The following is a 23,607-nucleotide window of genomic DNA, read 5'->3' as shown; positions in this document are numbered from 1 at the left end:
GGACCGATAACCTCAGAAGGGATTTTAGACCGAGCCTCTCTTCCAATTTGCGGCGTGCTCTTTTTAATTTTTCCTACAAATTGGCGGGACGGGACCATCAATATAGAGCATTGATCAAACAATTACATAAAACCGTCGGGCGCGTGAAATTTCTAAAAATGTGCGTAGCATAACCTTATTAAAGTTCAGTTGGTCTTACTTTGACTATCAATAGAAATTTGACGCGTCCAACGCTTTTATTTAATTGTCTGATAAACGCCCTAGATTGATGAGGAGTGTGATGACTAGTACCTAGTAAAGGTTTACGCCGATCACTTTATCGGCGGCGTGAGCGGCGCGCCGGCGTACGCCGGTGTTCTTACTTTAAGAAGCTTGATTTTTCTATTTAAAATATAATATTTGGGAAAGGTTTTGTTTGTATGTATTTAAAGCAACGTGTTGGCCATTTCGGAAAAATCCGGTGTTTTTGCCTCAAGATCTCGCAGACCGTTCAAAAATGTTCAGGAGTAGCTCCTTGACGAGGGATTGTCCCTCATTCACTTACTCCAGAGGGGCTTCGAACCTAACCCCGGTCTTTGGAATTGGTACTGCTGCGTCTGCTGGAAAGAAATGGGGATACATAAAATAGTCACACTTTTGTCTGTATATCTCGTGCAAAGCGTAGTTTCACACCTAGGGTTAAAACCTAATAATCATCGCGAACACAATTTCTTTAAATCATTTGTGGCTCCTTGGCGGTCATGCATAAAGGCGACTTACGGTTGCTATTAATGATCTATAAGTACTCATGACTCTCGTGGCACAGGGCGCCTCCAGGTTTTTCGGCTGTTTTTAAGAGCTACAATTCCCGATGTGCGAACAGTAGCAATCCCGACGACCAATCGCTACCACGCCTCCTGATCCTCACACCATATGCCAGCACAGAAGCTATAGGACTGCGACTTCGAACTCATACTTTTGTCGACGTCACTTTCCTAGAAGCTCTAGGTGTTGCTCCGAAGACTTTCTAACGGTTGTTTTTGTCGCGCTATGCTGCCGAGCTACACCAGAGAAACACCTTGAAACGTTAGGGAGTAACTATTCGGGCAAGGATGTCGCCCTCGAAATGATAAGCAGTATAAGTGGATGTCATTGCGGAATGGGTGAAAATCGTATAATCCTCGGCGCATCTACATAATTAAAATTTTACAAGGACCCTGGATACAATTTTTAAAATGTAGACCAAAGTTTGCAGACGTTTGTCTTCACAACATTGATTTCAATAGTCTTCGTTAAACCAAACCGATATTTTAGAATGAAAGTCGACCGGTTTTAAGTTGAAAGATGTTAACTGTGGTTTCCCGACCTTATGATATAAGAACTCTTTATGGATGACCGCGTAGCTTCAGTTTTCAGACTAGTTCGACTGTCCGCTACGTTAGGGTAGTAGCACACACGGTCATTAGTTCGACTGTCTTGGGAAAGCTTTTACTTCACCACTTTGAGTGTTCTTGCGAAGGACAAAGCCACACCTGGTAAATATATGTGCCTATGTATTCACATTTGTAAAAGGAGCCGTGTAGGTGATATTTAAACTTGGTTGATAGGCTATAATCAATATGATTCACTCCAAGGCACTAGTTTTGGATAGGGCCGCCAACTTTAGGAAATGTCAAACCGGGCGACTTGGGTGTTGAAGGATGAAGTGTGAAAATCAAAATTAACATTGCAGACGCTATTGTATAGTTTCGCAAATAAACAACAGATGTTTGAATGTAAGCCCAAGTGATTTTTCAAACCCTTCTCATACGTACATTTATCCTTAACTTAAGTATGAGGTAAGAATCAGGATTAAGGATAAATGATTTTGCATCACTAATTTCGCTTATTCTTTCAACCAATCGCAATATACAATTTTTTTTAAAATCGTCACCTTTTTAGGTAATTTGCTTTTTTTAAAAACTCGAGGGTCATTTTATTTGAATTCATTGTTCATTATAATTTTTGAAAAAATAAAATAAAAATATACAAAGTGCGCATATAAATTTATAATTAAACTTCCCTTTTAGTGTTTTGTTTTAATAACTTGGTAAATTGGGCGATGCAAAGTGCGTGTTAAGCTGACATCGAAAACGCCTGTTTTTTTTAAATAACTTTTGAACAGTTAGAAAGAGTTAAGTTTCGCAATTAGTTTCTTATAACTGGCAGTGATGCGCATCCGTTGATACCTTTTTCGACCATATCCGACCAAGTTTCGACATGAACAATAAATGGCCTAAACAGTCTTAAACGAGAAAATATATTATCGCGTCGGCCGCCGCGCCGATATTTTTGACATTCGGCGGCGGCGTGCGAAAAACGACCAAAATCGGCGGCGGCGTTTATCGGCGGTGTATATCTCTAGTACCTAGGACCTACATAATTATTTTCTAGCTTTTAGTATTATTATTACTTCATGTAAGTATTGTTTTCAATAAAACCGTTTAACTTGAAAAAATTGTTTAATTATTTTATTTTCAAGTTTTTAGTCTTTATTTAATTGCCTATTATTTCTCATTCTATTTAGTTCATTTAGTGACTCATTATTACAAAGGACTCCTTCCTGACAATTTGTTACAATCAAGTCCTCAATACATAATCCTTCCAAAGACTTTACTCGACTCTGCGCCACGTATGCTTGTCCCTTCTTGAACTCCAAAATATTTTGATGTCACTTCTACCGGACTGTATGTAATATTTGTTCCAAATATGAGCCAAATCGGACATCATGTTTGTATTATGTGTTCCAAATATGTACCAAATCAGAACACAAATACGATTTTTTGAATATCTTGATCCTTGCGCCACCTAGCGGCCATTTTTTCACAGACCGTTTTCTATTCATGTACGTATTATGTGTTCTAAATATGAGCCAAATCGGACCACAAATACGATTTTTTTCAATATCTCGATCCTTGCGCCATCTAGCGGCGATTTTTCTTTATAGGTATCTAGCTATTCTTGTATGTATTATGAGTCCCAAATATCACAAACCACCTACCCAGATTGCGCCTTCAAGACTTCTGCGCATCTACGTCACAGTTGACTGCTTGAGCGAATGAAAGAAAAAGAGACAAAAACAAGAGCTAAAGGAAAATGGCGTATGAATTGCCCATAAAAACAGCTGATCTTTTGTTTACATGCGCAATGTGCAATCTTCTGTGTGTGATTTGTGTCCAAATATGAGCCAAATTGGACCACAAATACGATTTTTTTAAATATTTCGATCCATGCGCCACCTATCGGAGTTATTTTCTTCTTATTATTGCATTATCATCGGGCTCAGAACTATATTCCAAGTTTCAAGCTTGTAACTTATCGGGAAGTTACTTAATTATTTAATACAATAATAAAAAAATAATAATTAATTTTAATTACAAAATTCGTTCACAACGGCCGTGTGGCCGGCCTGTGAAGTCAAGCTAAATAAAACCGGTTAAAAACCAATGTTGCCGCACGAAAAAGCATACCCCAAAGGCGGCCTTAAACTGTGACTGAAAAACTGCTCAGTGGTTTAACTGGAGTTCAAATTTTACTAGAGTTTAAGCAAACATAGTTTAAGCTTAGCTTAACCAACTACTGAAAAACCGGGCCTAAAAGCAACATTCCATCAATTAAGTAGCACTTAAGCAATATTGCTGTTATTTGGCGGCTACAATACACCCATTATTTGAACACTTTTATCTTACGTTTTTTTCGCTAGTGCCGCGCAATAGATTGTTAATAAATTTTCGAATAAATTTTGCCCATCTCTGCTGGTAGCTTAGGCTCCTTGGTCAGTAGAACGGTTGGTCGCCATACAGAAAAAAAGATAAGAAAGCCCTTAAGTCCCTAAATTTGAAGCTTACGTTGAGAGGGGTTCGGAAAAAATGTTTTACATTTTTTTTTTGATCCCTCGAAATACAGCTGAAATTGTTCTTTTTTCGATTGCTACATCCCATTTTTTAAATTGATACGTAATTTTTTAGGCTTAGAAATCTGCATATTTGCTTTTAATGTCCTTTGAAGCTAAGAGGTTGATTTCACATGATTACGACACCTAATTTGGTTTTATCCCCCCTAAAGTATTTTTTTAAGACGAAAGTTTTTCCAAATTCATGACATTGTTGCTTTTGAACCATTTCCCTAAGTCAATAAACAACGAAGTTATGGCACTTTTGAGGTCATTTATAGCTACTGTTGTTGTTGTTGTATTAACGATAAAGACACTCCCCGAAGGCTTTGGGGAGTGTTATCGATATTGATGGTCCTTTGCCGGATATAGATCCGGTAAGTTCCGGTAACAAAGCACCATTAAGGTACTAGCCCGACCATCTCGGGAACGATTTATATGGCCACATCAAATCTCCAGGCCATCCTTCCCACCCCACCCCCAAGTTCCATGAGGAGCTTGGGGTCGCCAGGTAGCTGCTAATGCATAATACTTTGTTTTTTTATACGCACATATTGAATACCATGGAATAATAGTCAGGTTGATTAGTAGCTATAAATAACATTAAAAGTTTAGTTTATCGACTTAGGGAAATAGTTCAAAAAGCAACAATGTCATGAATTTGGAAATACTTTCGTCTGGTAACAAATAAAAAGGATACTTTAGGGAGATCAGACCCAATTAAGTGAAAACCATTTCATAGCTCGCAAGGACATTAAAAGCAAATATGCAGATTTCCAAGACCAAAATATTATAACGAATTCTGGGAAATTCCGCTTATTTGAAACCTTCTGCTAACGTTCGAATCGCTTAACTGTCGAATAAATAAATCCAATATTCTGTATTGCAAAATGGTCTTTATTAGACTACTTTGGGCGTAGTCCAATTATACGTCACTTCGCAACTAATAGTGTGTTTAAATTAAACTGATTACTGATTACTCAGCTTACGCTGCTTTTATACTCTCCGTTGCTTCGTTCGCATATTTCTCATAAGGTCTAGACGTTCCACCTTCTAGAACTTTTGTATCTCCTGCTTGGTTATCATCTATAGCCATGTATATTTGTAGTTTATGTGTTTCTCATAGTCATATGCGTGTGTATGTGTGAGTAACTACTTCGGCTGATGACTACAAATTTGTGTGCGTGAGATATGTATCTCTTCGTCGCCTTCTACATAAGAGTGGCTGCTTTATTGTTGTTTTGCATTTATTTAGTAGGAACTTACTGATGCTAATATTCGTCACAATCAGGGCTGTCATGGAATCCAATTGTTGTCGGAATCGGATTTAAAAACCAAAAAATAATTACTTTGGTGTCATGAAATCCAATGTTATCGGTTTAATGTTCGAATTGGAATTAGTGTCGGTTTTAGGTGTCACAGAATCCGATAATATCGGTTTTGCTATCGGAAACAATCCAATCAGTTAAATGCTGTTGGACTTAATTTTTTCCTAGTTGTATTTCTCTTGCAGTTGAGTATTTTCTAAAAATGTAAGTAAATAAAGGTTTATTTTATAAAAATAAATGTAAATTTACATATATTTTCATTCTTAATAGGGGAAAACATAAAAATTCAATGCAAAACAGTATTTGACTGAATTTATGGAGAAACATCCAGATATTGCGAAGGGCTTCACGAAGCACATCATTTAAATTCGTTGACACCGTGCTTCTACCTACACTTATGCTAGAATCCTTGCTAACTGATCTTTGATAGGATCCTTCAGCTAAAAATCTGCTAGTTGCAGCACTGGCAGAACTTTCGAGCGGGTTAAGCATCTTTCAATGGTGTCCAATACCATTCGGAAAGCCTCTTTGTTTATGCAATATTATTCAATGTAACTGCAAATACACTATAAATATTTAGAAACCCACATTAAGACATTTTTTTAATTACGCTGTCTCTGGCAACTCAAACGGATTGCTGCGATCTCTCAAAATTTTCCTTTTGACCCTCTCGCAACTTTCTTCTTCCAAATATAAATTCCATAATATAACTGCTACAACTGCTGATGCCATTTTGATGTCAATAAATTTTTTTATTTCTATATATATGTATATATTTCTGTTTAATTGCACAAAACAACTATTTTATAAAATTTTGCCAAAAAAATTAACATCAAAATTGCCGGTGCATCGCAAAACAGCTGATTCGAACATCGCTTTTATTTACATTCGAAAAGAGCAAAACCAATACGGTTTTATGACACCAATTGAAATCAATATTGGTTTGTAATTCCGACAAAACGCAAAACCGACTTGGATTCCATGACAGCCCTGAATATTTATGTATCAATATCAAAAAGCGAATGTCAAATAACCAAGTTAAAATAAAAAAACAATTTCGGCTGTATTTCCAAGGATCAAAAAAACTTGAAAAAATTTCCAAAACTCTCTCAACATAAGCGTAAATTTAGGGGCGCTCTGAGCAGGCAGCCAGGAGTACTTTAGAAAGCATAGCTAAAGAGGGATGTGGAACAGACAAAGTGATACAGTCACGAAACATGGAGAAACTGAAGGAGCAGATTCCACTCATCCAACTTCCCATAGATGACACGAGGAAGATAAATAAGTTTGAGGCGCTTCAAAATAGAGCTGAAGCGTTCCCCGGGAACACACTATAATATGGTACACCGATTGCTCGAAGACACCGGAGAGCATAGGAGCAGGGATCTTCGGCCCCCGAACCAAAATATCCCTACCACTCGGAAAATATCGGAGCATCTTCCAAGCCGAAGTTCTCGCCTTAAGCCGGTGTGTAGAGATAAATTTACAGCGGGAATATACCAACGATAAAATTCTTTTGAAAAATCAGGGTATTGTAATAGTTGAGGAGACATTAATGATAATCTTAATTTTTCGAAAGCATTTTCGCAAGCATCATCCCAAACAAATTTAACTTTTTTTCGATTTAGACGATTTAAAGGGGCTGCCAGTGACGCAAAGTTAGGTATAAAACGCCTATAATAATTTGCAAATGCAACGAATCGCCTAACAGCGTCTTTGTCTTTAGGCTTATTGTATTTTTTAATTGTGTCTATTTTTGAGTCATCTGGCAGTAGGCCTTTTGAGGTGCATTAATGGCCTAAAAAAGTTACTTCAGAACGAAGGAAATTGCATTTGTTGGGGTTTAATTTTAAATTGAATTTTCTACATGTTTCGAAAACTTTCTAAACTTTTGAGGTGATGTGTCTCGCTACATCCGATGACGATAACATCGTCAATGTACATAAAAGCTTGATTTGGCGAAATGCCTGAAAATGCTAATGTCATCATACGTGAAAAAGAGTTTGGTGCTATATTTAAACGGAAAGGTAAAACTTTCCAACGAAAAGCTCCTCGATCTGTACTGAAAGATGTAACGTCTCTAGAATTAACATGAAGTGGTATTTGGTGAAAACCAGAAAAAAGATCTAAAGTCGAAAAATATTTGGCTCTGCCAAGATTGTCGAGTATGTCGTCTACGCGTGCCAACGGAATTTTGTCTGCGATAAGCTTTTTGTTGACTGCTCTGAAATCAACGCACATACGATAAGACTTTTGGCCTGAAGGATCTTTTTTCGGCACCAAAATTAAAGGACTGTTATAATTAGAAAAGCTGGGTTCTATTAAATCATTTCGCAATAAATTTTCGACTTGTTTATTAATTTCTCCACGTTGTGTATATGGTAAACGATAATTTTTTATATAGACTGGATTTTTATCAGTTAAACGTAGCTTTTGTTCGTAAAAATTATTTAAAGTCATACGATCAGTTTTTAAAGCGAATACATCGGCATATTTTAAGCATAAATCTAGTAATTGTTTTTGAGCATAACCCGACATTTGATTTTTCAAAATTTTCGTTAATTCCTCTAAGCGTTTTTGATGTTTTGAAGTTTCATTGATTTTGTAGACATTGTAGTTGGTGATATCTTCCGTTACGATATTGCAATTGTTGACATGTCTTACTTCGTTGGTAACATTTAAATTTTTTAGAACTGGATTATTTGTGTCAACAATGCACTTTGCCGTAAAAACACCACTACAGATTTCTTGAGTCTACAAAAACAGGATTATCGCATTTTGGTAATTTAAATAACCGATAAACTTCACATCTCGGAGGAATAACTAAAGAATCGGTACTTGTGCCGTGCAAAATTGGAATATTTAGTGTTTTTAAGCCGGTATTAATAGTTATGCTACCGCTTGTATAATTAATAATGCATTTATATAATTTTAAAAAGTCTTTGCCGAGTATTCCGTCTGAAGGTATATTGAAATCGTCGTTAACTACATGTAAGGTATGCGGTATTAAAAATTTATATGCAATTAAGTTGGTTTTTAAGGTTCCTAAAGTTGAAATTGTTTTAGGTGTTACGCCTGTTATGTTGGTTATTTCGTTACTATTAAAGTTACAATTTTGAGATAAACTTGAAATTTTGATTAAAGAAATATCTGCTTGAGAATCTACTAGAAAAGTACATGGTTTGTAGGAATCGCTACATTGAAGTTCAATAAAATCCGAATAATAAAGGTTCAAGCAGTAGATGGATTTTAATATTTTTGGAGAAGATTCGTTTAATTGTCTAAATCGTGATCCCGATCCCCCAGTGTTCGCTCCTGAGGGTCGTTCACGTTTAAAGCGCGTACATTGGCATTACTTCGCGAATTTGAACGTCTATTATTATTAGCATTATTGTTACTACTACTAGGCTGATTGTTTCTATTAGTGCTATATCTGTCATTATTACCTCTATTAGAATTATTGTACCCGTAATTATTATTGTTGTAGGTATTTCTATTGTTATTGTTGAATCTTGCATTTGGATTGTTGTACCTATTATTGAAATTATTACCTCTATAATTTCCTCAAAAACTACTTTGCCAATTACCACGAGTACGGAATGCTAGTACTTGTCTTTCTTTAACTTCATTATTACGTTCAACAATCATTTTTGCAGCTACGTCTTTTGAATCACTGAAGGTAGTTGAAGCCAGGATGGATTTAACCAATTCTGAACGAGTGTTCAACCTGCACACATTCACTGTTTGCTCTACGGCCATTTCATGTGCCTTGGCTTGTGTCATACCTTCAATAATCAAATCACGTTCCAATGCATCGGATAGTTCTTAAACGAGCTTAGCAAAGTCTGAGTAGTTATTATTGATGACATGGAAAGACGCGATTTTACCAGAAACAACTTTCGAGTTGTCGGGTTTTCTATTTCTCAAGGCAGTCTTTATGTCATCGACTGAATTTATTACGGTTGGTAGTGCTTCGCGTGCTTTTCCCTCAAGTTTGGATTTCAAAAATGCAATAAAAGTGCTATTTAAATTTTCATCTGAGAAGACTTCAATTAATTTTATTTTGTCGATAAAAAATTCTAATGCCAGTGGATCGCCGCTGTAGTTGTCCCTAATAATTGAGGCGCAACTGGTAATGAACACCTTTTTCTGTTCTGAGGTTGCCATGATTGAAATATTGTTATTCGATTGCAAATCTGAAAAATTATTTGTTGAAAGCAAAGTAGAAGAATTTGAAGTAGAGTGAGAATTGGAAAAGTCAGCTCCTGACTGAAAATTTGAAGTGCTAGTTAGTAGGTTGTCTGAATTATTAGACGAATTTGCTGAAAGCTGGGTGTTTATAATATTAGTTACTGACTGAACATTTGAATTATTATTTTCTGCGATATCTGAGTCATTAAGTCCTAAAAAATCTTCTTGACGAGCTAGTGAACACCTTCCTTTAGAGCTTGATTTATCGCTGGAATTGCCCTCAGAATCGGACATGTGTTTGAAACAGGGTAATTTTATTGAAAATTATTTCAAAAGAAAAAAAAAATTTTGTAAATCAGGTAAATATTTTGTAAATCCGGTTAATATTTGTCGCGTTTGGTATAAATTTTATAAAATGGTAAGTCTGGTTAAGAAAATTATATAAATTGTTTTTTTTTTTTTTTTTTTTGAAAACAAAGGAACATCCGGTCTGCGGATTTTCTCTAAATTATAGGCTAGAGAAATGCCTATTTTAATTTTTCCTATTAAATTTACGTGGTTTAAGGCAAAAATTTCATTTAATGGCATATCAAAAATGGGAGAGTTCAGAATTTTGTGCAAATGGTAAAATTAAAAAAAAATTTTTTTTTTTTTTGGTGAAATGTTTTTAATTGAATTGCTTACAAGTCATAGGCTATCAAATTCACAAAAACTCTGAAAATTTATTTTTTTTTATAATAAATTTGATATTAAATTTATACTTTATTACTTTTAATAATATATTTTTAATTTTTAGGGTAACTGTTTATTAATATAAATTGTGAAAGTAAATTGATAAAAATGTATAAATGTTTGAATGAATTGATTGAAATAAAAATTTATCGATTGGAAAAGCATTTGAACAGTTATTTAGAAAAAAGCTTTATTTATACAAAAAAAATTCCTGTGAAAGTGGTTTGAAACTTACATTACGTTTAATTACGTTTAATTTGCTTGTTGGGATTTTATATAAAATTATTCATGGGAAAAATTCAAAATGCACATCTTAACCAATTTAGTTGTTAGAAAAGTATGTGATAGAAAATTATGATAAGTAAAATATAATTTAATGAAATAAGTACAGTTAAATGAAATAGACATACATACATTACTGCTGTCAACCCTTTCCTGCGGACTGGTGCTGAATTTGATGTTGCTGCGCTGCTGGAGGTTTCGGTGCTTACGGTATTTTCCCGCTGCTGCTGACTTTCTGGGAATGTAATGCCTCTGTCGATGTTTTGGTATTTGTGGCGTTACTTCATTCGCCGTTATAAATGTATATATAAAATTCTTGGTGTTTGTGCCGTTATTAATGTAGTGATGCCGTTATGCAAGTGGCTTGGTAGCTGAAGTACAGCTGGTTTCAAAACTTCATTGGTTTTGTTAATAGTGTTGGTTTTTATAGTTTTGAAATATATATTTTTTTTTGTAGGATTTTTGAATTTTTGTAGTTTTTGTTTATTTCAATTTCAACATTTTTGGTAGACTTTAAATTTTATTTTAATGTTTTAAAAGTTTTGTAGTTTATGTCGAGGTTTTAAATGGTTTGTGTATCATTTTTTGTAGATAATTTTAAATTTTTGTGTTTTTTTTTTTATATTCACCCCTATTCTGCATTTCGATTACGTTCCCGTTCTACGCTCCGCTCTAATCGAAGTTTGGTATTCTGCATTACGACGGAATCGTAAAGAGAAGAGGAAGAGCAAATAATTTTTCGAAATCAGATGTTGGTACGGAATGTGTGAACATTGGAACAAAATAAATTAAAGAAAATTTGTAAAAAATACTGAAAAACGTTTATATTTTATTATCCACGCAATTTTGTACAAAAAAAAGCAATAGAAAATATTGCCGCAGTGTTATATTTTTTTGAGTGAACTACTTTCATAATTGTAAGTGTGTTTTTGTCGTTGTTTTGGCCAATTCCCTGCCGTGGCCATCAAGTTTTGTTAAAACGGATTCCTGCACGAATATAGTTGACATTTTCTGAATTTTAAGGATGCTAATTTCATTGCACTGGCCTAAAATACTTTTTAAAAGTTTATTTATTCTTTCCGCAAGGATTGTTTACGTTTTCGCTTCACCTTCCTCTACGCAGGTAGCTTGCTTTGGCATATAACTGGACCCAACGAACGGACACAACATATAGCTGTCTATTATAATGGAATCAATAGCCGCGGCATTATTTATAGAGTTGGAAAGCAACGCATACGAAAACTGCCAGGCGAGAATGGAAAGGCAAATATTACGAATTTTGTGTAATCCATTTGAGATGAGTGACGAATTGTAAGAAATTGAACTTAAAAGTGGTAAAGTTTAATGACTTATTTTCTTATTTAGGTTCAAAAAAACTTTCGACTTAACAAGGATGCTTTCAAGTATGTGTTAGATACTTTTGCGGGGCAAATACGTCCAAGGACTTCGACATCAACATGTTGTTTTTGACCTGGAAACGTATAAAAAACAATCATAATCAAACCTTTTACGTTTCTCAACAAGTTTTACTTATATTTTTGCTAAAATTCTGTTATAAATTAATAAAAAAATAAAAAGAAAATATTTTTCCGCCAACCAATTTTCAACGTAGAAAAACGGAACTACGATCGAAATGCAGAATACACAAAATCGACCGATTCGAAGTTGGATCGAAAGAGATTGGAACACAGAATACCAAAATCGCCAAATCGAAAAAAATCCCATCCAAGTCGAAATGCAGAATAGGGCTGATTTTTAATTTTTCGTATTTTTGTATGTAATTTAATAAAATATGCGTTTACTGCACCAGCAATGTTAAATTTATATTTTGTTGTACATTTTGTTGTTTCCAAATTAGGAAACGTTGAAAATATGTTCTGTGAGCACACCCACACACGCTATCTACACACAAGCACTGGCCACTAACTATTTTCTTTTGTATATTTTTGTTTTATTAAAAGTTTATTAATTTCTTAGTTTCTTTAAAATATGTATATAGTTTTTTACAAGTGGGACTTAAATAAATTTCCCAAGTTTCTTTTTAAATGGTTCTTTAAGTTTAACAAAAATTTTTCTCACACGCGTGGGTGGCGCACTGCGCTAACTCCGTGCCGGCGAAGATGCTGTTGCTAAACATTTTATATACGCAATACAAAAATGTGAAGCCCTTGTGTACAGAAATTACACGCTTTTAAAAATTGAATTTTTTTTGATTTATCAGTTTGTGTAGACTCTTCAACACTTTACACAATTCTTTATGATGCAGTTGTTCTATGAAAATGTCACGGTCGCCATGTAAAGTGGCATACCGATGCCACTCGTTTTTGGGCATTTAGCCCCACGCACACACACAAACCTACTTTACTTTCTTCTTTTAGTTTTTAAATTAATAAACTTAGTTTGTTTTATTGTTTAATTACACTTTATTTAAAATTCTTATTTATTTAAATGTTCATTAGTTTATTTTTCATGTTACACTTTTGGTATCTTATTTCTTAACGCGCGTTTTAGGTTGTGCGTTCACCGGCTCAATTCTAACTTAAACTGACAAAACTGCTGACGCTTCACAGCAGCTTTGCCGGTATCCAAAAGTGCATAACGAGAAAATCGCATAATGCAATGGCGTGATAGAGTCGAGTAACGGAAGATTCAGCCAATCAGAATTCTCTCCGTCATTCGACTCTTTCACCCAGTGCATACATGCATGGTTGCATGTGGGGGTGATGCCAGCTATTTTAGCTTTTAGTTCGCTGGCACTACATGACACTACACTATGATTAACCTCCCAAAAAGTAGCCTTAGGATTTTAACAGGCATACTCACAGGTCAATGCAGGCTAAAGAGCCATATGCATAAATTGGGCATATCGTCTAGTAGCCTCTTTCGATTCTGCGATCGCAACTTAGGATCCTAGGATCATCGAAATTAGAAAGTAGTCAAATACACTCTCTGGAGCCGAGAACCATTCTGGATTTTCTCAGAGAACTCGGCTTGGATGAGGTGTTGTAAAGAGAATGAGGGCACAATAGACCAATAGGTCGCAGTGCTTAAACTCACAACATCTATCTATCTATATAGGGGCGGACTTTTACAACATTTTTTGCGACACGGTCGAATGGGCAGTTTACATATTCTCGGAACTCCTTCCATTTTTGTTTCCTGCTGCTTGGCTTCAAATGTCCATTAACTTTACTAGTATTTTACATTAAACATTTGATTTTCCCTTTTATTTGTTTATTCTCAATAAAAATGAACAAAAACATATTTTCATGCATACCAGGAGAGGCCATCGTTACAAATTCTTATAATCATATACATACATACATTTTTATATAAGTTCGGATAATCTTAATAATTTTGAGTCAATAACAACGAGAGATGTATCCTTAAAAAATAGAAATATTTAATACTAATTAAGTTGTGCATGCATAAAGTTAATAAAAACTAAAGCATTCGTCTTCGATTTTTTTCTTCCGTTCAATTTATAACGATTTAAAAGATTGTAGTCTTTCTTTAATCTGATTGGCGGCATCGTCTAAGGAAATCCGCTTACGGCGCAGAATCAAAATCAACATATACTTCACTCTCTTCGAGAGGGGTTAGAGAACGACTCTTAACATGCTAGGAGTTCTAAAAAGGTAACAAAATGTAAACTAATAATATATAATTCAATAAAGCCAAGTAAACGTCATTTGCCGGCAAACATCTTAAGACGCAGTTGTTGTTGGTGTTTGCGTGGGGGGCGGCAGCGGTTTCTTAAAGAATGCATCATTAATACTGCTATTGTTGCCAGCGCCAGAGCCAATTATTGTTGTACGACCCATATCGCTAGAGAGATCCTTCTGCAGCATTTGTGAGAGTGCAGTACTTTCGCAGGGTGGCGCAAAAGTTGTATCCCTGCCTTGTGTATTCGGCACAAATAATGTTTCACGTGGCTCCTGTGACGGTGGTGGAGTATTTTCGGCGTCCTCTTCTAAAGTCACTAATGGAATTATCATAGCATGTGTGGCGGTGCGCCCTTTGTCCTTAAGTTTGTCAAACAATGCATTTGTATCGATTGCTGTTTGTGTTTGTGTTTGCGTTTGAGTTTGCGTTTGCACTTGTGTAAGTGGCAAAGGTGGTGGTACATTTTGAATTGTAACTGAATCTGTACAATCTTTTACTTTATATATGCCCACTATGTAATCCGAAAGCTCAAACATATTGGAACGCAATGAAATAATGATGAACTGAGCATTTTTGGTGCGCTCCTATGAAAGAAATACGTATTAAAAAGCGGAGCAAAGAAAGAAGTTAATTGATATCAGAGAAAATGTCCATCACAAATGTTTTGTTTAACTAACCGAATTATTGATTTTATTGCTTGAATATAAACGATATTTTATGTGTACATATATATGTATCTTATAAAGAGCGGTACGCAGATCACAAGAAAGTAAAAATTCCATATAAAAAACGCTCAAGAAATGCTCAAGAAAATTCCTTGTGGGAAATTTTCTTGAGGTAGTACGCAGTTTACAAGAAATTTAGTACGCTACTTTACTACTATATTTCCATCAAATTTGCATACGGCAACACCGGTTTCCGCAAGAAATATGTCAAGTGCCAAATATTTCTTGAAGAAAAAAGGTAAACAAACTGGAAAAATTAGGTAAGCACATGGTTTTTTTATTTTTTTTGCAATAAGTAATTATTATTTTATTTCAGAAATGGAAATAACAATAGCTGCAGCACCAAAACGCAAAAAACGCATAGTGAATATCACGGCGTAGGAGAAACGGGCACTTATAAGGGAAGTGACATTCTTTACATTTATTTTGTTTATGTGCTCTTCTTCTTGCTTGATTCACTATTCACCGTGGATTTTTAATCGACAAAATTACTTCCATACTATTTTTCACGCAAGAAAAAGGCTAAATTTTTCTTGAGCAATTACTTGTGATCTGCGTACCGCTCTTAACTTTAAACGACCAATTCTTGTATATTTGTATGTTTGTATAGCCGAACGATCTCGGGAACGGCTCAACCGATTTAAATGAAATTTGGCACAGATATAATGTATCACCTTCTAAGACTTTCTACCTAGGTGTTGCCACTCAGTATGTTTCACAAGGTTGCCACCTATTCGAAATTAAAAAAAATTGCATGATATGCCGATATGGGTATCAAACGAAAGGTATTTCACTCCGCATTACAATAGGGTTGCCATTTAGGGTTGCCACCTATTCGAAATTTAAAAAAAAATGCATGAGATATGCCGATATGGGTATCAAACGAACGGTATTTCACTCCGCATTACAATAACGACATTTTTGAGTAGCATTGCCATTTAGGGTTGCCACCTATTCGAAATTAAAAAAAATTGAATGAGATATGCCGCTGTGGGTATCAAACGAAAGGTATTTCACTCCGCATTACACTAGGGACTTTTTTGGATAGGGTTGCCAATTACGGTCGCATAGCAATAGCGACATTTTTGAGAAGGGTTGCCACCTATTCGAAATTAAAAAGAAGTTGCATGAGATATGCCGATATGGGTATCAAACGAAAGGTATTCCACTCCGCATTACAACAGGGACATTTTTGAGTAGGGTTGCCATTTAGGGTTGCCACCTATTTGAAAAAAAAACTGCATGAGATATGCCGATATGGGTATCAAACGAAAGGTATTTCACTCCGCATTACACTAGGGACTTTTTTGATAGGGTTGCCATTCAGGGTTGCCACTTATTCGAAATTAAAAATAATTGCATGAGATATGCCAATATGGGTATTAAACGAAAGGTATTTCACTCCGCATTACAATAGTGACATTTTTGAATAGGGTTGGCATTTAGGGTTGGGGTAGTTAGACGAAATAGTACTCTACTTACTCATATTCTATTAAAGCTTTAAAGGAGAACATTAAAGTTCAAAATTTTCGTAAAAAAATCTTATACATGATTCGACTTAATTTTCTTATTTTCACAAACGCTAATAAAATTGAAATGCAATATCAATGCACCGTGGGAAATTCTAGCAAAATATATTTAAATGCATATTTTTGGCAAATATGAAATCAATAATTGCAATTTCTCACAGATTACTATTAGAAAGATTTCTCACCATAGCAAAAAGATATCTCACCATGGTAATTTGCTACCGTTGAACACTAGAGGCATATGTTCAATATGAAAACGACATCTAACCATTTAAATACTTACCAACAGATGGCGCTTAGGGAAGTAAGTTGACATTTAATTAAACTAACTGATAGTTGTAATTCGTTAAATTTACAAGTTTTTGGAATGTAATAAAATTGTGAGACTTTCATAGTGTATAACTAAAAGAATGTTTGAAATTACTAATTCGGCGCATGAAGGCACTCGACCTAAATAACTTAGTTGTCAATTTCACTAATTGTCATAACAATCCCTTATACTATAGGCTGGAATAACCCATTTGAAATTTTTCATTCCAGTTCGTTTTGCGGTTAGTGTTTGATATGTTTTTGAAATCTATTTTTAAGGAAATCAAATATTGGCAAGCAAAAATATATAATATATGTACCATGGTTCAACTATATGGTTGGCTCATCTGTACAACAACAAAATATGTTAGTTCAGATTGTCAAAATCTGTGTATTGGTGTTAGGCGAATGTAATAGAAACGTCAATTGTTGTGTCAAGCATTGCAACATTGTAGTCGACTGGATTTTGAGATACTGAAAAAATAGTGATTAGAACAATAACTTTTCATTTATGTCATTGCAAATTATATCAGCGAAAACTTCAAAGAATTAATTGCAAATCGATTGCTATCCATAGCGCATACAAATTGGACAGCAAATTAATAAATAGCTTGAACTCTTCAGAGGAAAAATGCAATCTCATCTCTGCCAAAGGAGCCAAATTGATTGACAAACAATAAAAGTCAAGGAAAGCATCTCCATTTTCGTTGCTGCAATCAATAAAATCGTCCGAGTTTCTCATAAGCTTGGTAATATTCTCTGAAAATTTAGGAACCACACTGCCCTTATCCCGATCATTACAAGTCATAGAAGTTAATATACGTTCTACAATTTAGTTTATTTATTACATTAAAGCAGTCAGGCTGAGGCCATCACAAATGAAATGGTGCAGTAATCAGGATCACCAGTCACCAAAGAAGTCAGCCAAACGTTCAGACTCAATCAGATGAAGATTATTACCAACTTTCAATATATGTATATTCCTTTTTAGCTTAAATGTTAGGTCAGGCATTCCAGGCTCCCTATCGCCCCACGCAAAGAGTCGGACAACTGCAAATGTGGTGTACCATAACTTTAGCGACGAAGATGTAGAGAATGTTTTACAATACCCAGAGGTATATAAAGCAAACCTTCTTTACGTTCCAGGTATTAAGTTAAGCATCAGACGACAAAAAATATCCCAGCAACGGTGCTGTCATGAGAACTCTTTGCTACGCTTCCAGTGACTACCATGAGCCATTTTCTCCCCGTTGCACCATTTGAAGTCATATCTTAGCTACAGCGTGAAATATGAAAGCTCTTTTAAAAAATATTTTGGAAAAAATCGGAGCGTTTAAGGTCTTTAGGAGCTTGGAAAAATGGGCCACTTCCTGGTTGGGATCGTTTTCCACATATCACACACTTGGACATGTTTCTTTTTTTATATTACAAATTTTAATTTGTAAATATATTAAATTTGAAACATGATGCACTTACAAGGTGGCTGACGTTGGCAGCTTCTCTTTCTAATCCGCCATCTTGAACTCCCACTCTGAAACTCAATTTGCCTCTTTGCTAAACTACTTTTACATTCAGAAGAAAGATTGTAGAAAAAACCGTACAAATTAATTTTCCTCGAAATGTATGCAACGGCATCACTTTTTTCTCCAACTCTGTTTTGTGTTGACTTTTCTTTCATTCAAATTGGTGACAATTTTCATAAAAATAATTTTGTTTATTTAACAAAGTTAGAGAAATTTTAATATTATCCACACAAAAAGAAGGCAATTTGTTTAAAATAATAATCATAATTTACATATAAATTCTTTTACCCTTTCCAGGTACTTTTTTCCTGGTTTTTGCCGCTCCGAGTGTGTTCCAAAAGCATTTCTTCCGTCCGTCGCAACATGGTCGACGTGGTTGGATCGACAGACAGGATATGTAATGATTTTGCCAATGTTTCGGGAGTTGGGAGAATTGATTAGGCTCTATTGGGTGAGATAGCGTGCTAGGGGCTATATTTTCATTGGGACCAGTTACATCTTGTTAAACCTTGCCAAAGTCGCCAAGCATCACTTTTATATTATGGCACAGGTGGCGCTCGTATGTGCATTACAATACGATGTATTGAAATATCCCATATCCGGCATCAAATCAAAGCTTTTCTAGAGTTAACCATATTTATATCGCATCTCTTCGTGGCTGTTTTGTTTTCTTGTGTGCGTTGTTTTATATGGCAAGTGCCAATTCCAGCGCATATCTCGGTCTGCAGGCAATAGTGTTTGATTTTTTCATCAGAAAACCTTAACTTCAAACAAATTAGGACCGTGTGATCCTTCCTGGTTTTAGCACATCAATATATTGATAGTCAGTGTACCCGTAGGCGATTCTATGGTGAATGACGTTTAGGAAGCTTCATACTTGTGTGCATTCTTTGTTACTTCATCCTTCTGTAATTTTTAGCCCTGCATATTATCTCACCTCTGCGGTACTTAGGAGTGAATCACGGATCGGGTTGTAAAACGTGCCCCATAAAATACAGCAGTCACACGATTCGATGTTCTCGCCAAAACAACAATGCCTGACACGGCAAACTCTCACGTTGTTACTGGAGCCAGTTGCCCGAATAATTTGGTTAATGCCTGGTAACCGCATGATAGGATATCCGGGTAATATCTGACCTTTGTTTATACTCTGCAGTAACTCATGTCCCGATAATGAAAAAGGCCTTAAGCAATTTTTCAACACCACATTGCGCACATATTTGTGGTGATCTTAGGGCATAGGGATTTTCGGATACTCGAGTAATATCCGCGTAACCGAATTCCCGCTACCTGAGTACCCGGGTACCTCATTACTCCGGCAAAATCACCAGCCCTACCTCTCATCAGGCTTTTAAAAAACTATAAGGGCACACTGGAATTTCAATCGTCAGCGCATACTTAGTCAACTGTGTTAACTGGCTACCGATCCACACTTCCATCGAACCTTTTTCCTCCCCCTGTATCTACATACAAAACGAGATGCCGTGCTCTTACAAACGCCCGAGGTAGCGAAAGTAATTACAGCAGGGTAGCTGCTTGTTCTACACCTAGCTAATTATATCAAATATAATAACAGATATTATGCAGCCTTGGGGAGATAATGTGGCCCTCTTAATTCAGGATTCAAGATCCTCATCAGAATCCGTATCTCAAGGTATCTGCTAAGGCTGATAAAGATTTTTATGGCAGAAATTTACTCGAAGGGCTTGTAAAGCTTTTTTTCTAGGGATAATCTCCTTCAAAAAACAAACTGTTCGAAGTTTTCCTACAGTATCTCGATGATTGGTTTTCCTGGACCTGATTAAGCACTCTCGATATAAAAGGCCAACACCACTACTCTATACCTGCTTTGCTCTGTCTTGACTAGCGTATATTAATATTAGTAAAATTTTTTTAACTAACTATTTAAATAAACACCCAATTTCATCACCATTTGTGGATTTAGTGCATTGATTCAAAAAAGTACTTTATTTAATACTATTTCCCAAAACGGCCTCTTATATTCTTCCCCTTTCTCTCATCATTCGTATTGTATGGGAGTTTTCAAAATGAGCTGTCACTACATAGACCACCTTTTCGTTATTATATCATGAATTTGAAAATGAATTTATTTAATTTTCGAAACAGACTTCAAAAACAACAGCTTTTTGGTTATTTTTGTAACCTTTGTTTACGTTTTGCATTCTCTATTTCCTTTTGACAATCCCATCGACCATGCACTGAAAATAATAAAATCAGCTGATGAGATGAGCCAACCATATAATTGAGTCATGATATTTACATATAAAAAACGTAGAGTTTGATTAATGATGATATGTAGAACAAAATATGTTATGCGGCATACTCGAAGATTGGCGAGCAAAGCTCGGTCGCCCAGGTACTATTACATTTAACCGTAATACAAAACATATATGCACCTAAAATGTCGTTTATATATGGGGCTAACGCGCGAAATTTATGTAAACCACATTTCGGAAGCTGGTTAGCAAACAGTTTGGTAAAAACAAGCAATAAATCTACAAACTTTTTGTTCACAAGAATTGTTTTTATCGGACAAATAAACTTTAAAGTTTATGAGAAAATGTTCCCAAAACTCAGTAATTTTTTACTAACCTTTATATAATGTGCTACTATGGAAATGTTTTTGAAATCAAGCGCTGCATCTATTTCATCCATAAAATACAATGGGGATGGTTTATAATAATGCAATGCAAACACCAATGCAAGTGAAGATAAAGTTTTTTCACCACCGGACAAATTCGATATATTCTTCCAAGTCTTCTTCGGTGGGCGTACACTAAAGCTGACACCTTCGGTAAATGGATCCATTGAATCGACTAATTCTAATTCAGCATCACCACCTTGCGTTATCATTTGATACATTTCTTTTAGTTTGCGTGTAATAATTTTAAACCCTTGCATAAATTCATTATAGCGTTTCTTGCGTAAATCATCGTATAATTGACGCATTTCATTACGTTTCGATGTTATATCTTCCAACACTTTAACACGTTCTAAATACACATTTCGCTTTTCTATATATTCATCGATGCATGATAAGTTCGGTTTTTTCTTTAATAATTCCTCTTGTACACTCTCTTTGTATTGGATATCTTGTAGTGTGTGTGCGGCAAGTTCTTCTTCGGTGTAAGTTTTAAGTGGTTGTTGTGGTTCGGAATCACCGGGAATTGCATGCAGACGAAGTGGTTTTAATTGATCGCGCCAGTGGGGGATCTGTGATTTAACATCGGATATTTTTGCGGTAACAGTTTGAAGTTTTTGGTCAATTTCAACACGTTTTAATGTTTTCTCACCTGTGGAGTGTAGAAGCAAAAAGAGTTGGGTTGAATAAAAATAACTTATTATTTATGTTTTGCCGGCTTTAGGTCGATACCCGTGATTAAAACACTGTGTAACAATATCTATGTAGGAACCACCAAAGCTAAGCTAAAAACTAGATTGGCACAACACAAATCAGATATAAAATATTACCAAAATTCAATATCGCAAAAAACAGCACTCACTCAGCCCACTGTGCATCTAGCGGACACAGCTGATTTTGAAAAGGCCAAAATTATTCAACAAGAACAAAATTACAGAAAACGAATGACACTGCAGATGCTTCACATAACAAATACAACTGCAGATATTCGACTGAACTACAAAACTGAACCCCAGCGGGTTAGGGGGTTAGAATACACCCGCGGTAGGTATGCCTGTCGTAAGAGGCGACTAAAATACCAGATTCAAGGGGTTCTGTGTGCAACTTTTTCAGGTTGCCAGCGCAATATATAGCTTCTCCAAACCCAATTGTTAACCTCACCTTCGAGCGGCGAATCCCGTTTCACTAACAGACGAGGCTCTGGCGACCGGAAGCTCCTCATGGAACTTGGGGTGGAGAGGGAGGGATGGCCTGAAGGTTTAATGTGGCCATATAAATCGTTCCCGAGATGGTCGGGCTAGCACCTTAATGGAGCTGTTACCGGAGCGTACCGGATCTGTATCCGGCAAAGAACCATCACATCGATAACACTCCCCAAAGCCTTCGGGGGGCAACCTTATCGCTACAACAACAACAACAACAAAACTGACACGGACAATTGCGCACATTTTTATAAACACTTACTACCGAACAAACAGGCAGTGCAAAACTCCACGTTACGGTGTACGGACGTGCAAATGTAATTAAGACAAAATTTATGTAGGTATATATTTTTAATATGTGAAATGTAAAATAAACAACTAAGGAAGTCTAAGTTCGAATGAAACCGAACATTACATACCCAGCTGACACTTGAAATGCTGTTGTTGTTTGTTTTGTGTGCTTAATAGTGTTACAAGGCTGCGCAATAATACATATACATATGGTTCTATTCTGAACTAATGTTTCTTCGAGTTATGCCAAAACATAGAAAATTGCTTAGTCATAAAAGGGGCGGTGCCACGCCCATTTTTTAAAGTTGACGTTTTTCCTATTTATTGTTATAAATCCACCTGGGAAATGATATACCATTGATATAAAGCTCTTTTTTGCAGACACTTTTCAAATCTTTTATATAAAAGTGGGTGTGGTCCTTAACCGATCTCGTTAATTTTTCTTCAAAGTAGTAGAGAAACCTTTCTGCCGAATTTTGTTACGATAGTTTTAACGACGTTTGATTCATGAATAATAATATTTGTAAAATTGAGTTTATCACAAGTGGGAGGCGCCATGCCCATTTTGAAAAATTTTTCCAAATTTTTATCGAGTCTCAATATCAGTCCACGTGTCAAATTTCAACATTCTAGGTGTATTATTTACTAAATAATCAGGTTTTTTGTGTTTTCCAAAATGTTATATATATAAAAAGTTGGCGTGGTTATCACCCGATTTGGCTCATTTTCAATACCGATCTATTCTGGGTCCAGACAAGCTCGTGTACCAAATTTGGTGAATATATCTCAATATTTCCTCAAGTTATCGTGTTAACGGACGGACGGACATGGCTCAATCAAATTTTTTTCGATACTGATGATTTTGATATATGGAAGTGTATATCTATCTCGATTCCTTTATACCTGTACAACCAACCGTTATCCAATCAAAGTTATAATACCCTGTGTACAAGTACAGCTGGGTATAAAAATTTTGTGCTTGTAGTTCCTTGAAGACGTTTACCGAAGTGTAACCGAAATATATCGGACACAAAATAAAAAACCAGTGTTTTAATCACGGGTATCGACTAAAGCCGGCAACACGTAAATAATATCTTAAACAATAGGTCGCCAACAACAACAAAAATAATTTATTAAATATTAGTAAAAATAATACGTATACAAATATGACTATTAGATTAAGCAAGTAGAAATCAGCATTAAGACAATAGGGGGAAAGGAAAAAAGGAAACAAGATGAAAAGATAATACGATTTCA

General features: G+C 35.5%; 1 protein-coding gene and 1 long non-coding RNA gene across 4 annotated transcripts in view; one reads left to right on the top strand and one right to left on the bottom strand.

Moving 5' to 3' along the window:
- The first annotated feature begins 11,047 nt into the window (after positions 1 to 11,047).
- On the top strand, positions 11,048 to 12,183 carry LOC137242571 (uncharacterized). The gene is made up of 3 exons (XR_010950288.1): positions 11,048 to 11,360; positions 11,567 to 11,754; positions 11,809 to 12,183. It is a non-coding gene; the product is annotated as an uncharacterized lncRNA (long non-coding RNA).
- Positions 12,184 to 13,652: 1,469 nt separating this feature from the next.
- glu (structural maintenance of chromosomes 4-like protein gluon) overlaps positions 13,653 to 23,607 on the bottom strand; it is a 73,979-nt gene continuing 64,024 nt past the window's right edge. Inside the window, exons 8-9 of one of the 3 annotated variants that reach the window (XM_067766986.1) lie at positions 20,809 to 21,509; positions 13,653 to 14,693 (exon numbers count right to left, since the gene is read on the bottom strand). In XM_067766986.1, coding sequence (XP_067623087.1) covers positions 14,151 to 14,693; positions 20,809 to 21,509 — 1,244 coding nt within the window. In that variant the 3' untranslated portion in view covers positions 13,653 to 14,150. The remainder of the gene's footprint in view (positions 14,694 to 20,808; positions 21,510 to 23,607) is intronic. The other 2 variants (XM_067766987.1, XM_067766989.1) reach the window with 2 other exon arrangements.

The sequence above is a fragment of the Eurosta solidaginis genome, chromosome 2 (assembly GCF_040869045.1).
Source record: "Eurosta solidaginis isolate ZX-2024a chromosome 2, ASM4086904v1, whole genome shotgun sequence".
Classification (NCBI taxonomy): Eukaryota; Metazoa; Arthropoda; class Insecta; order Diptera; family Tephritidae; genus Eurosta; species Eurosta solidaginis.
Note: the sequence above shows the minus strand (reverse complement) of the source record. Positions and strands in the feature narration are given on the sequence as shown.